This window comes from Dipodomys ordii, unplaced genomic scaffold (assembly GCF_000151885.1).
Source record: "Dipodomys ordii isolate 6190 unplaced genomic scaffold, Dord_2.0 Scaffold13, whole genome shotgun sequence".
In the NCBI taxonomy this organism is placed as follows: Eukaryota; Metazoa; Chordata; class Mammalia; order Rodentia; family Heteromyidae; genus Dipodomys; species Dipodomys ordii.
The window spans coordinates 1,451,217-1,466,652 of NW_012267229.1; the positions used below are offsets into that span (position 1 = coordinate 1,451,217).

At 37.0% G+C, this 15,436-nt stretch overlaps 1 protein-coding gene across 1 annotated transcript in view; it reads right to left on the reverse strand.

The window, feature by feature from the left end:
• The window catches only part of Macrod2 (MACRO domain containing 2), a 1,827,576-nt gene that overhangs the window by 562,380 nt on the left and 1,249,760 nt on the right, over positions 1-15,436 (reverse strand). The window contains exon 7 of the mRNA XM_013011026.1: positions 14,164-14,194. Coding sequence (XP_012866480.1) covers positions 14,164-14,194 — 31 coding nt within the window. The remainder of the gene's footprint in view (positions 1-14,163; positions 14,195-15,436) is intronic.

Here is a 15,436-nt window from a genome sequence, read left to right on the forward strand (position 1 = left end):
TATAGTAAATAATGCTGCAATAAACATAGTTGTGCTGGTAGCTTTAGTTTGGTCTTGTTTGTAAACATTTGGGTAAATGCCCAAAAGTGGGATTACTGGGTCATAGGGGAGCTCTATGTGGAGTCTTTTGAGGAACCTCCATACTGCTTTCCAGAGTGGTTGAACAAGTTTACACTCCCACCAACAATGAAGTAAGGTTCCCTTCTGACCACATCAGCATATACATAATAACAATTTTTTACATGGTTTTATTGTTTTTAACTGTGCATGTCATACTGGAATACTGTGCTGAGTAAAGGTGCTCCCTTTTAAAAATTGTCCCTCCAGTGTCGGTCCTCCTAACTGTGGTGCCATTAGTAATACAGAAGTATTTAGACAGCCAATCCTCTCTTTAAAACTAGGAGTCCATTCTCAATCTAAGTGGTGATAATGAACCTTACCATTGATTCTGCGTGGAGGCAGATGGAAGGATAGGTGTAGCTCATGTCAGTGCCTGAAAAACTTACCCAGCAAGTTCTATGTGGTAACAGTCATGCTAACAGTCAGGGCACATGGCTGTCACACAGCCCCTTGTCACCAGTAATTTACAGTCCAGGCACTGATGAGTTACATTTGGGGAGAGGAGTGAAAACAATTAAGGAGTGCATATAAGAGTTAATTTTCCAGAGAAAAATGCTCAGACACAAGCTATTTGACCAACCATGAGGCTGCTTGATTATCTGCTAGGAATCCCTCAAGAAGTTAGACTTTAAGGTGGTTTCCTCAAAGGAAAAATGGCCATTTCCAGAAATTCAATAGTAGGATGAGTGTAAGGACAATCAACATAGATACCGAATCCTGTTCTTTATAGGGAAATAAAAACAACTTTAACACTTATTTGGTTGTATGTGCTATGAGAGAGGGGGAAAATCTCCCTAAATGATATGTAAGAACTCTAACTTACATATTGTCATTGCCAAATGTTGTTTCCTATTTGATTATTTGAAACTTACTGTTCATGTGTTCACAAGGTAATACTATACCTTATAATTTTGCTGTCAGAACTAGCTCCAAAGTGACTTAAATTATAACCAAGATAGAATAGAGAGCACCTTCTTCACAAGAAAAATGTATGCATTCATTCCACAAGAATATTCTGAATACCATTCATCAAACACTGCGCTGGGAGCTGAGGGCAGAAAGGTGAGAAAATCCAGATACTAACATTTGTGAAATAATCACCCCCATATACATAAAGCTTCCATTGCAATGAGGATTGGGAGGGAATTGACAGTAAGATTGGATTTGTTCGAGGGAGTCCAGGAAAATTTCCCTCCAGAAGTCATGATCACCCAGATGAAGATGACAGAACGAAAGCTCTCCAGGCTGAAGGTACAAACAGCAAAGAATGAGTGATAGGACACCACTGGCCAAGAGCACAGAATGAAAGGAGTCAGGAAGAAGATGAGATTAGGTGAGATCACACAGATCATGTTAGTACATTTTTTCTTTAACCTTAGAAACTAGGCCCAGAGTTATGAATAGGATTCCCTAAAATACATCTCCCCTAAGTGGGAGACTCTGCTTACTCTCTACTATTCAACAAGCAGGAAATTGAAAGTTTGTTCACCACATTACTATTGTGTAGTTCAAAGTCTATGGACATGTATTCCAAAAACAAAAACAAAAACAGTGCTGCTGGGGGTGGAGGGGGGGCAGAGACAGAATAGGTGCATGCAGGTTCTAGGGTAAAGAATTGGAGGTATTAGGATAAAACTTGGTATCTGTCTCTATTTACCTCCTTTGTTTTCTTCTAGTAGCATGTGAGAAAAAGTTGCCAATTGCTACCATTGAGCACTTTACTACAGAAAAAAATGTGCTTACCCCATTGAAAAATAAAACTTCTCACTCTAAGAAGAGCAATGAAAACAATGGATGAAAGTGATTCTTTAAGTTTCTTAAGCAAGTGTATCATCTGAAGGCATTCCCTAAGGATGGATGCCTACTGCTGGAGACAAGATGATATAAATTTGAGATGAGTTTACCCAACATTTTGCTCCAATGAGTGCCACATGTCACTCCTGTAATGGAAGTTGAATGGAGATGTGATAGGTCATTAGTAGGAAGTGAGATGGAAGCTGGGGAGTGGATCAAGGAGCCCTGGGATGGAAGGAGAGCCTGGTAGGAAAAAAAAAAAGAAAGAAAAGAAAAACACAGCTATAGGAACCTTCCTCTTTCCTCTTTTGTTGGTGTTTAAGAAATTGACACTGTGGCTCTATCTGAGATGATCACTGTCACAGGTGTGATCTAAAAGGAATTGAAAGTGTAAGGACAGGGGAAAGAGTTCTAAGTAGCAAAGGCAAGAAAGCAAAGGGGGTTCCCAAGAGTCCACACGCCGATGCTCATCCACTAGCTGTTCTCTGTCTGCCTGGAAATAGTTGCCTTGCCGTGAGCCCTCAAGCCACTTGCTTCCTTCTTCCCACGGTCACCTAATTCTGAACCTTCCCTAGGACGGGACAGGAGGTTTCAAGTCATGTCTGTTGGGAGAAAGATTAGACAATGATACTTCCTCTATATCACATGTGCACACACACACAAATATCACTCAGGTCCCAGTACTGACTTCAACATGTGCAGAGACATCTAAGAAAAACATTTCAAGGCAGGTATTTCTACATTTCCCAGATCCCTGGAGGTGCGGCACTGTTTCATCTTGGCAATGAGGTGTGTTTTCATTGTTTTATGAAGGACAGAAAAAGCTGATGAGTCCTCATTTCCTTCTATATACAACAAGGGAGAACATCAACACTGTGCACTTCTCTTTCTTTTCCACTATGGAGGAGAGGATAAAATATTGGTGAGGTTGGGGAAAAAAGAAACTGAGAGGCTATAATTTAGGATGCTAACTGTTCTCTACAGCACTGCCAGCAGATCTTTCCAGCTTGCTAAGGGATTCAGAATTTGCAGAAGTTTGGAGCCCCTCAGCTGTTGGTGATCACTCTCCCAGGTTCCTGTAATGATATTCAAGGGCTGGCATTTGCAAGGTTGGTCGAATGCCTGACTTTTCAAAACTAGAGAACTGGCAGTGTGCCAGAGGCACATAAACCACAGGATAAGCACCTTTCTGAGGGTTAATCATACGAGAAGATTTATTGGAGGAGGGCTGTAACATTAATGTTAACTGGGAAGTAATGCATTTTGTTTTTAAGAAGATTGGAATATACTTAGGCTTCAGACTATAATATGCAATTTCAACTAAGAAGCAATCCTCATTTGCATATGCCACGTTTTAGTAATCTGAGGATGGACAGTATCAACAATGTTCCCTTTATAAAGAATTCTAAGGTAAAATGGAAGAAACACTGACATGATGCAAAAAACAATGGCTATGCAGGTGCTCTCAGTACTTTAGTCATAATAAGTTACCAACTGTGAATGCAGTGATCTGATGGAAGCTAATCTACAAGGACAGCATTTGGCTAGAAGCATCAGGTTGGGGAGAAAAGGCAGAGATGGGAACGAGAATTATGGAATCATGACTTTGGCATAAATCTTTAGAGGTTCTACTCAGTGAAAGCATAGCCTTAGTACAATTCCTTTCTTTTCTTATAGTAGGAGGATTATGTTAATATTCTTATCATCTACCAGGTAAGGAACTTGTGACTGAAGTTCAAAGAAGAGATTCATGGATAGTTCACACTGGACAAAAAACTCAGATGCATCTGAAAGTCCATGAGACTATTATCTCCAGTTCACTACCCAAATGCCAGATGTGGAGCTGTGGCCCAAGTGGTAGAACACAAGTCTTGACCAAAAATGCTAAAGACAGCACCTAAGCCCTGAGTTCAAAATCCCAGTACTGGTATGTACACACACATGGGTGCACATGTGCACCCCCTCCCCCCCACACAAACAACCTACTGGACAGAAACATGTTGTGATTTTTTCCAGCATCTGCTGTCTTTTTGGTAAGTTTTTTATTGTAAAAATGCTATACAGCGGGGTTTCAGTTACATGAGCAAGGTAATGAGTACATTTCCTATTGAGCATTGTTGCCTCCTCCTTTGTTTTCCCACTACCATCCCTAATGACATAGAAACTTCCTTTCAAGACCACAAACAACTACAGTTACACTGTCTCTCTTGATTCTTGTATTTGTTTACAGGCCAAATGAAATAGCCTTATCATCCATAGGGCTTAATTTTTAGGTAGACTAGAAGTATTCATGCAAGCTGACTTTAGCTTTTAAATAATTGTCTTCCATGGTTAAGGCTAAGTTTGATGTAGTAGCCTGTTGCAGTGATGTTACAGCCTTCACTTCCAGACAGGAGAACTTACAGGCTCATCACACCATTCAGAGATGACCAAGGGAATACAGCTAGCTTTCAATACAACAGCAGAAGGAAGCCAACACAAAGTGAGGAGTCTCATAATAGGAGACTAATCACCTGTGTTACCCAGAGTATGAGTCAAGACTCCTTCAAATAGCAAATTGTTTATCCAATAGTGTAAACACTGCCCTAGAATACAGGTGATAATGACTTGTAACACAAAAACCCCAGTGCTCAAAAGTTCTCAGTTTCTAGTGGCGAGTAATGATGATAAAGAAAAATTAAATTAAATTAAAAAATAACAATAAAAATAGTATGACTATTAAAAGTATTAATAATTGTAATGTATATGGTGAGACCATAACAACTGATACTTTAATTTCATCTTTACCATAATCCCTTGTTACAGGAATTATTGTTTTTTGTTTTGTTTTATCAGTCCTAGGGCTTGATCTAAGGACCGGGGCACTGTTTCTGAGCTTCTTTTTGCTCAAGGCTATACTCTATCACTTGAGCTACAGCATATAAGCATTATTGTACCAAAAACAGTATGATAGGTGTCCATGGTTATTAAATTCACAGTCCGACAACTACAGTAAAGATAATAATTAAAACACACACACACACCTTCAATTTAAGAGCTACCTATTTGGTTTTCAGTTGTTAAAAGAAACATTTATTAGATCTGCTAGGCATCTAGCCGTGTCCTAAGTACTGGGATATGACATAGAGCAATTTAAAGCTCAGATGATAGCCAATTACAAGTACAGAAATTTTAAGTAAAAGGAAGATGCATTTATAAAAACAAATTATAATACTGTGAAGATAACCCAAAAACTTTCAGTAAAAATCAGATTTATTTATAACATTTAGAAATTGTCTCTCAATCAACATATCTTAGAGTTGAGGTAATTCTGTTTTGGTTTTGTTGGTTCCAGTTCCACTTTGTCATTTGCAGGGGATTCTCCCTGCTGATCAAGACCTTGAAATGGGGATACAGGTGGATCCATTGCAACAATGAGATGTACAAGTCATTATGTGGAAAAACGAACTTTACAACTTTCGTGGGGGGGGGGGGAGATGGGGGAAGGATGGGAAGGGATGGGAAGGGGAAACAAAGGAGGAGGCTACAATGCTTGATAAGAAATGTACTCATTGTCTTGTCCATGTAATTGTAAACCCTCTGTACAGTATTTTCACAATAAAAAATTAAAAATAAATAAATAAAGACCTTGAAATGAAATGAACATACTTGCAAGATGTATAAGTGAATGTAGCATCTAGGACTTTAAGTGCTATAAAAACCAATCGCAAATGATTCCTGTAAACTTTTCTAAGGATACAGATTAAAATTTGAATGTAGTACGTGATATATTTACTACATTCAATCTATTGATTTCAATTTTTATAATATGCCTGAAAAAAATTGGCATGGGATTTATGGCACCAAAAATTATAAATACAATTGAGTAAGATCTAAATGTTTAAATGTGCTGGCTGGCAATGAGTGATAAGTCATTGATAAGATGCACTTAGGATTCCACATTTTCAGATTTTTAAAAGGTTGGGATAATAAGAACATTTTGATAGTGTAAATATTGTTGAAACTCACCACCTTTTTAAAAAAATATATATGTTCCTATTCTGGAAGGGTGTCACGTTCCTAAAATATCTAAGAGCATTCAGTGTAGTTGAGTGTGCTTTACATGTATCATTAAAAGTGAAATCAAGAAGTCCTTCATGCTACAATGCCTTCATCTTTTCACACAGTAGAGTAAAAGTCAAACATGTGGATTCTGACCTCCTTTGTAATTAGGTGGGTCATGAAACCAATTTCTCTCCAGTGAGAAGGTAAATGGGAGTGATGAGTGCTATTTTCTGTATGTGTGTATGTGTGTGTCCAATGTTTGATAATGAGAACAATGTCTTCAAGAAGGCAAAGCAATAGCATTAACTCTAGTAGATATGAGCTAGATATGCCCACTTTGGTTTTGTTAGCAAAGACAGAAAGAAACATCTATATATCTATATTCCCTATGCTATTGTTACTTTAGAGTTTCTTTGTTAGAGTAGTTTAGCTTTACTCTAACTAATAGGGTCTTTTTGAAACAATATTCCAAGATAGATTTAAAAATAGAATCCTTGACTAAAAAGGGTTTTAAAAAGAAAATCACTATCCTAAAGAATGTACTTGACTTCTCTAAGAACTGTCAAAAATTATTTTTGAAATCTTCTCTAAAGAAAGCCTAGTTATATTTATTTAAACTTGCCTTTTAGATAAAATAATATACAAGCAGCAAGGTAAAGAAAGGACTGCCACTCACACTCGATGAGAAAAATGAGTAAGCCTTAAGAAATTATTCTAGTGGCCACTCTGTCGCCAGCTCTTAAACACACTCTAACAGTTTTTCTAGAGAGCTGCTTAACAGAGCTTCTGTTTTTCAAGGTGTCTGAAAGATAACCCTACAGTGACTGCTAACTGGATGGGCTCCATAATGTGTACTAATGTAATTTTCCCATCTCTTTAAAAGTCATGATGTTTTAGAAGCAGAGCTATCACTCAGGATGTGTGTGTGTGTGTGTGTGTGTGTGTGTTACAGTAAAAAAAAAGAAGTCCCGAATTCAAGCACACACACACACACACAAACACACGCGCACGCACACATACACACAGTATCTTAATGTTTCTTCTATAAGAAAAATAATTTTTAAAAATTGTATAAGATGCAGTGGCACCCAATGATGGGGTAGACATTAATGTTTTCTTCTTCACTAGATCACATTTTCACCTTGCTGTAATTAAAAAGAAGTATTCATCCACACCACAGAAACAGCAGCGGAGTCATAATCTTTATGATATTTTGCAACACTTGGGCCTTTAATGAAGCCCCAAGTTGTTCAGTTTGGAAAAAAAAACACCAAGGAGAATGGCAATGGTTTTCCACTGGCTCCAAGGTACCACAAAGCTAAGTTTGAAGTATTTTTGTTTCTTACAGCAGGTCTCCTGAGGGAACCTGAACTATGATGACTCACTGTCATCTTTATATACCTTGAACTAGCAAATATTGTTGTTGGATACTTGAAACCATTTTTCAGCATAAGTGTTACTATGTGTCTGTTAGATTGGCATGTTTTTAGTATTAAAATCCTGTATATTTTAGAAAGAGCAAGGGAATTTGTACATTTTGTGGAATGTGTACATAAATGCATGTGTTTGAGTACATTAGCTAAAACTGTCTGTTCACATTGTAGGCCCTTAGAGGGCTGGAGGCAATTTAAAAGTCAGGGGCTGGGAAGGTGGCTCAGTGGTAGAGCGCTTACCTTGCATACATGAGGCCCTGGGTTCCATTCTTCAACACCACATAAGCAGAAAAAACAAGCTGGAAGTAGCACTGTGGCTCAAGTGGTAGAGTGCTAGCTTTGAATTGAAGAGCTGAAGGACAGTGCCCAGGCCCAGAGTTCAGGCCCCACAATCAACAACAACCAACAAAAAATTACTGTCACACTGTATTCCTTCCTAAGGATTAGCTTATAGGATAATATTCAATTGTTATATAATTGGTATGGATTTAGTCTCTATACTGTATTTTCTCAGAGTTTACTGATTTTGTTTGTTTCCTAGGGTAGTTTACTTTCTCTCCTTTTCGTATTTCTTTTATTTAGGTTCTCACTACATTGGCTCAAGCTGGCTTTGAACTTACCCTACAGAATAAGCTTACTCTCAAACTCATGATCCTCCTACCAACTCCCACATGCTGAAATTTACAGGCACCACAGTGCCTGGCTTAGTTACACTGATTATAATAGGAAATCATCTCACTGATTTGTGTGCTAGTGATTACCTCAAGGATTGCTAACACTGGGAGTAATTTGACAAGGATTAAAAAAACATACAATGCCAGAAAAAAAACAGATTCTGTGAGAGAAGAGAGCCACTATTACACCACCTGAAAGGAAGTTTTTCAAAGCAAATGGAAATATCAAAGAGAAGAGAATAAAGGAAGAGGAAGGAGTAGTGGACTGTGGAGATAAAAGGAAAGGATGCATGCCTTTGTCATTTTTTTCCTTCTGGTTCCCAAATGTATTACATAAGAGAATTATTTCAGTAAGCCCAGAATTGCAGAGCAGTGGTTGTTACACCTTCTCAAACCTGTCAGTAGTTAAAGCTGACAGAGCAGGGCATGCCCTTACCATGGCCATTGGAGAACATGCTGATTTCTTTCCAAGTCATGTCTGTGAATTTAGACAGATGTACTGATAAAAATATTTGCCACGTACATGGAAGGTTAACAAAACACCACAATGGTTTCCTTTCTACCCACCAGAAGAAGTATAAACTTGAATGTAAATGAGGGACTCAATTAGAAAGCTTTTGGCCTGGCAATAAACCAGAGAAGCCAGGGAATTTGAGGGAAATGGAACTTCTGAGTTGGTATTAGAAAGATAATGAGTAAATATGGGAAATATAGAACTTAGCTTCTTCAGCTAAGTTATGCTCTACTTCAATTTTTCTTTAGATTTCTAGCAATAACTCCGTGTCTGAAATTACTTCCTCTCTAAAAATGCTACATTGTACCTGGAAAGCATACTTCAAGGTATTTTCCATTTTCTCCAGAGAGACTATTTTCTCCATTTCCAAGTACTCAGCAGATACTTGTTTTCTGCCTGGATTTTGTATCTGTTAACTATAGTGACTCTCATAAAATAGACTAAAATTATTTTTTTGCTGTTCACTTTTCAGTAAAAATTCCTTTGCCATGTATCATGTCTAGTGTTCTCTTTGTTAAACGTATTAACACCAGTGAGTCCAAATAGGGCTCAAAGGGCAGAATGGCACGCACAAGGTCTGCAAAGATCATCAAAAAAGTTCAAATCTGTCCCTCTGAGACAGGAATAGAGGCTAATTCAGATATTTAACAGCAATCTGGAGCACTAGAGACCTTGTAAACCTCACCTGGAACTATTTTACCAAAAAGTAATGTAGGCAATTTTTTTTTGTATTTTACCCAAAGTGGTTTTTCATCCTAACTGTAAGCAGGCACTCCAAGGCCTTGTGTGAATGTTCTAGAAATATTACATTGGAGAAGTCAGAGAGACCTTGGAAGTCAGTGAAAAAGTCTGCTTCCTATTCCAGGAGACTTCAAAAGAGGTAGGGTCTTGTTCTAATCATGTTTCCTCCTTAAATCAGGTTGAGTCTACATTGCGGGAAAAAAAAATAAAGGTCTCACTCCGAGGTTCAGCTGCCTCGGAGAGTAGGTGTCCAAGAGCTGAGGAATAGAAGAAAGAAAGGAGGGCACAGCTTCTTTGGTGCTGGGCTGAGACACATTTCTTTGAGTGATGGCTGCCTGAGCATCTGGAACATGGGAATGCTCACTGTTGAAGTTAACCTGGGCAGATTTTTCTTAGCAGTTAAAAAAAAAACCTCAGTGATGAGAGTTGTAGTAGTTTTGCATGAATGTAAGAGTAAACTTAAATCTAAAGCAATCAGGTACCTGAGAAAATACATCTGCTGGGAAAGTGAGCTCTGTTTCAGATTATGCTGGAAGAAGAAAGAATGGCCATCTGTATTTACCAGACTAGCCATTGTCCCATGGGCCATAAGAAGGCACAAAGAGTTTAATTTTTTCCTTAAGTGAAATCAAAGGCTGAATTCAGCTAGCCTCTGCAATGAACAAGATCTCCTACTTCCATTTTACCTTGTCAATGATTTGAGAATTGCATAATGTATATATGTATTGAAACACAACATATTCACTACTTATTTTTAATATATCCATGAAAAAAATTAAGTAAAAAAAAGAGAAAGGAACAATTGATGGGATTTCTTTACATGTTATTTTGCCAGCAAACTATTCTTTTATCTATAACTTCAGTTAGGCAATACATTGCATTACAAACATTATCCCAATCAACAATATTCCCTCAGATTTTCCCAAAGACATGATGTTCAGCTCAGCACTGAATATGCAAAGAATACACACCAATGAATCAATCTCTACTCTTAAAGAATTCCAGGTTGGGCATGTAGCACAGTAGCAAAGCACAGGCCTACCATGCATAAGGCCCAGGATTTTATCTCCAGCACTACAGATATATTTAATCTCCAATTGGGACAGGATATAGAATGCAGAAGCAAAACCTATGGAGCAGTATAGGAGAGCAGTTAGTAATTCATATACAAATACAAGTACTGAAAGATTCAGAAGGCATAGTATCCAGTAAGGGTTAATACACTCAAGGAAGACACTCTGGAGCTCATGCTTCAGTCTGTTCAAATGTGTATGGTGTGTGTTTGCAGTATGAGGTAGAAAGCAGTGGTGATGATAACATAGTATATACGTTGTGTGTGTTTGTGTGTTTGTGTATTAAGAAGTACATGTCAGGAAAGGTTCCAGAATTGGACCTTGTATGTAAATGACAGGTATTGCGATTCTTAGATCACATGTAGGTAACAAAAGACGTGTTATGTTGGGTGAGTACTGAGAAACTTCTCAAGTTATGTTCTGGACAAAGACTGCTGTAAGCAATGCAAGGAGGAATATGCATATAATCACAGTATTTGGGAGGCTGAGACAGGAGGATGGAAAGTTTGAGATGAACCATGATGACATAGTGAGGTTCCATCTTAAAAACCAAAGCCAAAACTAAAACCAAATGAACACAAAGATGGGCTTCCAACTAAATCTTTCCTTCACAGAGGAGAGCACAAAAGTATCTTTAAGTTTCTTTTAGCATACAAATTCATATCCTCGAAGAGATTTGTTCCTCTCCCTCTTTCCAAAGTTCTCCTTTATGGGGATATATAAAATGTCCATTGTTCACACTGGGAAGAATTAACATTAACCTGCAAGTAATGGAATATGATCAAAGGCTCGGAGCAGATGGGAAATGTGCGCCAAGTGGTATTTCAGAAAAATTAATCTAGCAAGGTTTGGAATATGTAATGAGAAAGGCAATGAGTGGAACGAAAAGCTTATCTTGAAAACTTGTTCCACGTCCATGTTAGTATGACTTACATAATGTTGGGAGTTTTCTTCTTTGTAGTCTAGGACCACTTCCTTTGGATGAATATTATCTCAAACCTCTATCGATAAAGACAAATGTAGAATTGAAGGGACAGTATTCTGACTAAGGGAAAGAAAACAGCTAGTCTATACTATATAGGACCTGAGAAAGAACCAAGGACTAAGCAGAAAGCTTTAACTTCACAAGAGACAGAAAACGTGATTTACAAATTGCATAACGTTGCATGGTCCTTAAACATAGAGACAGTTGGAGAGATTTAAGTTACTAAAACACTAAGTCCTGAAGATAAACTAACCTCAGGCTTCACGTCCTAGTGAGGCTAAACAACATAGCACCTGACATGGTACATTTGTGTTTATTGGCCACATATAAAAAACAATCTTTCCCAAAGAAAAATTAATAGCTAAGACTTTTTTAAACAAGACTATTCTTTGACCTATCATTGTTCAAATGATTATGCTTACACAGTGACAATACTTTCATCAAGCTACTATCACTCATTCATTCTCTTTGCCACAATGAAGGACCAAACCAGTTATGATATTAGTGTGTCTAGGGAGAAATTCCTACCCTTGATAGATTAAAATTGACCGTTATGCACTATGGATTTTTTTAACCATTCAGTCCAAAGCCTTAGTCTTATATTCCCTCTTCATCATCCTCTTATTCTTCTTTATAAAAATTTCTAGCCACTCCTTTTTCTAATAGCACATGCTATTAGATAAATTCTTCTTTTTAAATATTTTTATTTTAAGATTTTTTTATTGTGAAAATACCATACAGAGGGGTTCCAATTACATGAGCAAGGTAACGAGTACATTTCTTATCAAGCATTGTTGCCTCCTCCTTTGTTTTCCCCTTCCCATCTCCTCCCCCCCCCCCCCCCCCCCCCCACCCCCGCCACTCTCCAACACCCCCCCACCCTCCACGCCAAAGTTGTAAAGTTTGTTTTCCGACATAACGTCTTGTACATCTCTTTGTTGCAATGGGTCCATCTGTATCCCTAAAATATTTGTTTTTTCCCTTCCCCTCCACAAATTATACCAACATCAAATACAGTGTAAACAAGGGTTATACCATGGGGGCGGGACATACAAAGCAACAAAGAAATCATCTTATAAATATGTTAGAAACAATAGCAAGCAAGAAAAACCATTTGAGTCCTTATCTTCGGGTTCATTCTTCTTTTAAAGTTCTTTCCACATTGCCATAGACTCTCAGAAATAAACATCAACAAGGTAATAAACAAAGAATGTACATGTTAGTGGTTTAGGCAGCTGAGATTTTGTTTGTTGTCAAGGAAATTGTGACTAAGTTGAAAGAATTTTCTTAAAATAAAAATTATTTTGCAATGAAGTCTTGGTTGATTCTAGATAAGGTGAAATAAAGAGTTGGGCTCTTGCTGGCGCCAGTGGCTCATACTTCTAATCCCAGCTACTTAGAAGACTGAGAGCTAAGGTCCAGAGCTGAAGCTAGGCCTGGTAGGAAAGTCCAGACAGGAGATTTTTATCACCAATTAACCAGTAAAACCCTTGAAGAAGACTGTGTTTCAAGTGCTAGAGTGCCATGAGCAGAAAGCTAAGGGATGGTGCTCAGCCCCTGAGTTCAAGCCTCAGTACCAAAACTTTACACCCAGACACACAAAAGAGTTGGGATCTTTACCAAGTAGAACTTTGTACATAATACTTTCCTTATGCAAATATGTAGGATTTTTAACTTGGCATTGTGGCCATGATGAGGAAAATTATTCAAATAGTCTAGTTTAGTCCAAACCCAGTCCATCTACTGTTTTCTTAAGTGGAGCCCTTATTCCTAGAGTAGACTCTGAAGAGGAAGGAGGCAACCTGTTCACTCTATAAATGTGTCACCAAATCTTTGGCCACTTAATTTGATTCATTTCTACATTTTCTATTTTATTTTCAAGAAGAACTTCAAAAGAAATACTATGTTAAGGAAAAGCACATTTCCTGTCTTTGACAAGAGTCTAGGTCTCATTTCTCTTAGCAATAATGTTCAACTATATTTTTAGATTTTTATACATTTTATATCTTAGCTAAGAGCTTTCATGTGAGAATAAGTCTAGAAAGTTCACTATCTATTTTGCTAGCATCAGAAAATTCTAAAATGATAAATACACTTGATTTTACCCTAATCTAGAAATTGCAGTTATTAATAGTCTGGCTGGGATGGGAGGGAGAAACATAAAATCAATTCAGGTGGAAGAATTTGAAAGAATATTCAGCTGACTTAGGCTACTAAAAATAAGTAATTAAAAAACATTTTGCTTTAATCTGTAAGCGAAATATTCACTACTTAAAACAGCCCATCAATACCAAAACATATTTGCAACAGGTTAAAACTCTTTTATATTAAGAAGCACTTCTTTGGGTTTCTTAAAAAAATAGCAATACAGGTATATGCATTTTAATGTTTCTAATATTGTGTAAAGTGCAACAAAATAATAGTAGTGCTAGGCTTCCTGCACATTGTACTTTTTCTGAGAGGGATATCTGACTTTATTTTTAAAAAACAGTATTAGAGGTCAAGCTCACTGAATAATTTTTTGACTTAACAAAAGCCTTCTAGAAACAATGTATCAACTCATTTCCTGTGATATCCACTGCAATCAAATTGAAGAAAACCAAAGAATCGGAGTAGCTTCTGGGATTCCTTAATGGAATTTGGAAGAATGTGGAGTCTGCATCTGAGGTCTCTTTAAATCACAGCAAAATATATTCAGCAGAGAACATTTTTATTTTTTCCAGTTAACCACTCTCCCTTTCATTTAACAAAGAAGTACAAACATCATCAAAATTAGATCACTTACCATAAATGCCCGTTGAGATGCAGGGAAATGCCTGTGAAAAAACACAAAAATTGCAATAAATTTCAAAGAAATTGTTCTGTACATTATCTATCTTGACATGTATTTTGTTTGATAAAAGATATCTTCCATTTGTAAGTGGAGTTACACTCAGGCTTAGTATGTGGAGCAGGAGATCCTCTGGAAATGAAAATGTTTGCTTCATTGAAAGCTTTCCTTTCCTGCAATTACACCAACTCACTTGATCCAACTTAAGTTTCAAGAATCTCGTGAGCCAACTCTTAACTGTTGTTAAAAAAAATGATGCAACCCCCAATGAAATAGATTTATCAGTGAGAAGATAAACATTCATTACAACGCATCCTTCTTAATTCCTCTGCCACACTTCATTATTACACATGCTCTTGAGATGGTTTGTGTCTATAGTGTGTGCATAACGTCTATAGTATGTGCGTGACAGAAATGCCAAGTGGTGGTAGATCCAAAACTTCTCCTGCTCATTCTCCGTTAATCTGATGTTACCCTGGTGTTCTGCAATCTGAAATCAATCAGCATTCATGTCCCATTTCTAGGGACTACTGAAACGCAGTGTAGTTAAAACTAAAAAAAAAAAATTTGGAAAAAATTAATGTAAAGCTTTTGATGAGACTCAACTCTCTGTGCAGAATGTATAATAAGGTATATTCTGTATTTTGCTCTGATGTGTAAATTGAATGTCAGAAAAATGTAAAATAAACTTATATTGTACATGCCCTTTTATTTTTAAGCATCTGTCCTTAAACATTTATTGAGACAGTACAGTTCATACCACATTCACTGAGCAATAAAGAATTTGATTTTTTAAATGAATGCACATGTATAGATGTACAATTTATTCCTATTTAGGCTTTCTAACTGTACAATGCCATCCAGGTGTGGCACTGTCTTCTCCTATTGCAAATCTGTGTGAATTCAGTCAAGATCTTTCTTATCTTTATATCTTTTTCAGTTAAAAGAATAAAACTTTTCTATGGCAATTAATTGTAGAGTTTTTGCTGATTATATTCATAAACTGCTTTGTTGAATGGCATCTCCTTTGTACAACTACTTAATGATAATAATAAAAATAAATTTGAAATAACACAATTGCAGTTGGCCATGGTAACTAACATTATTATTAATAATTGTAATGAAGAAATATCTAAGTCATTTTTCTTTACATCTTTGGGTTAATATATATTATTAATTTCCTGTACCTTTTTTTTTTCCTGAACCTGAATTTAGTACCTTGTAGTTC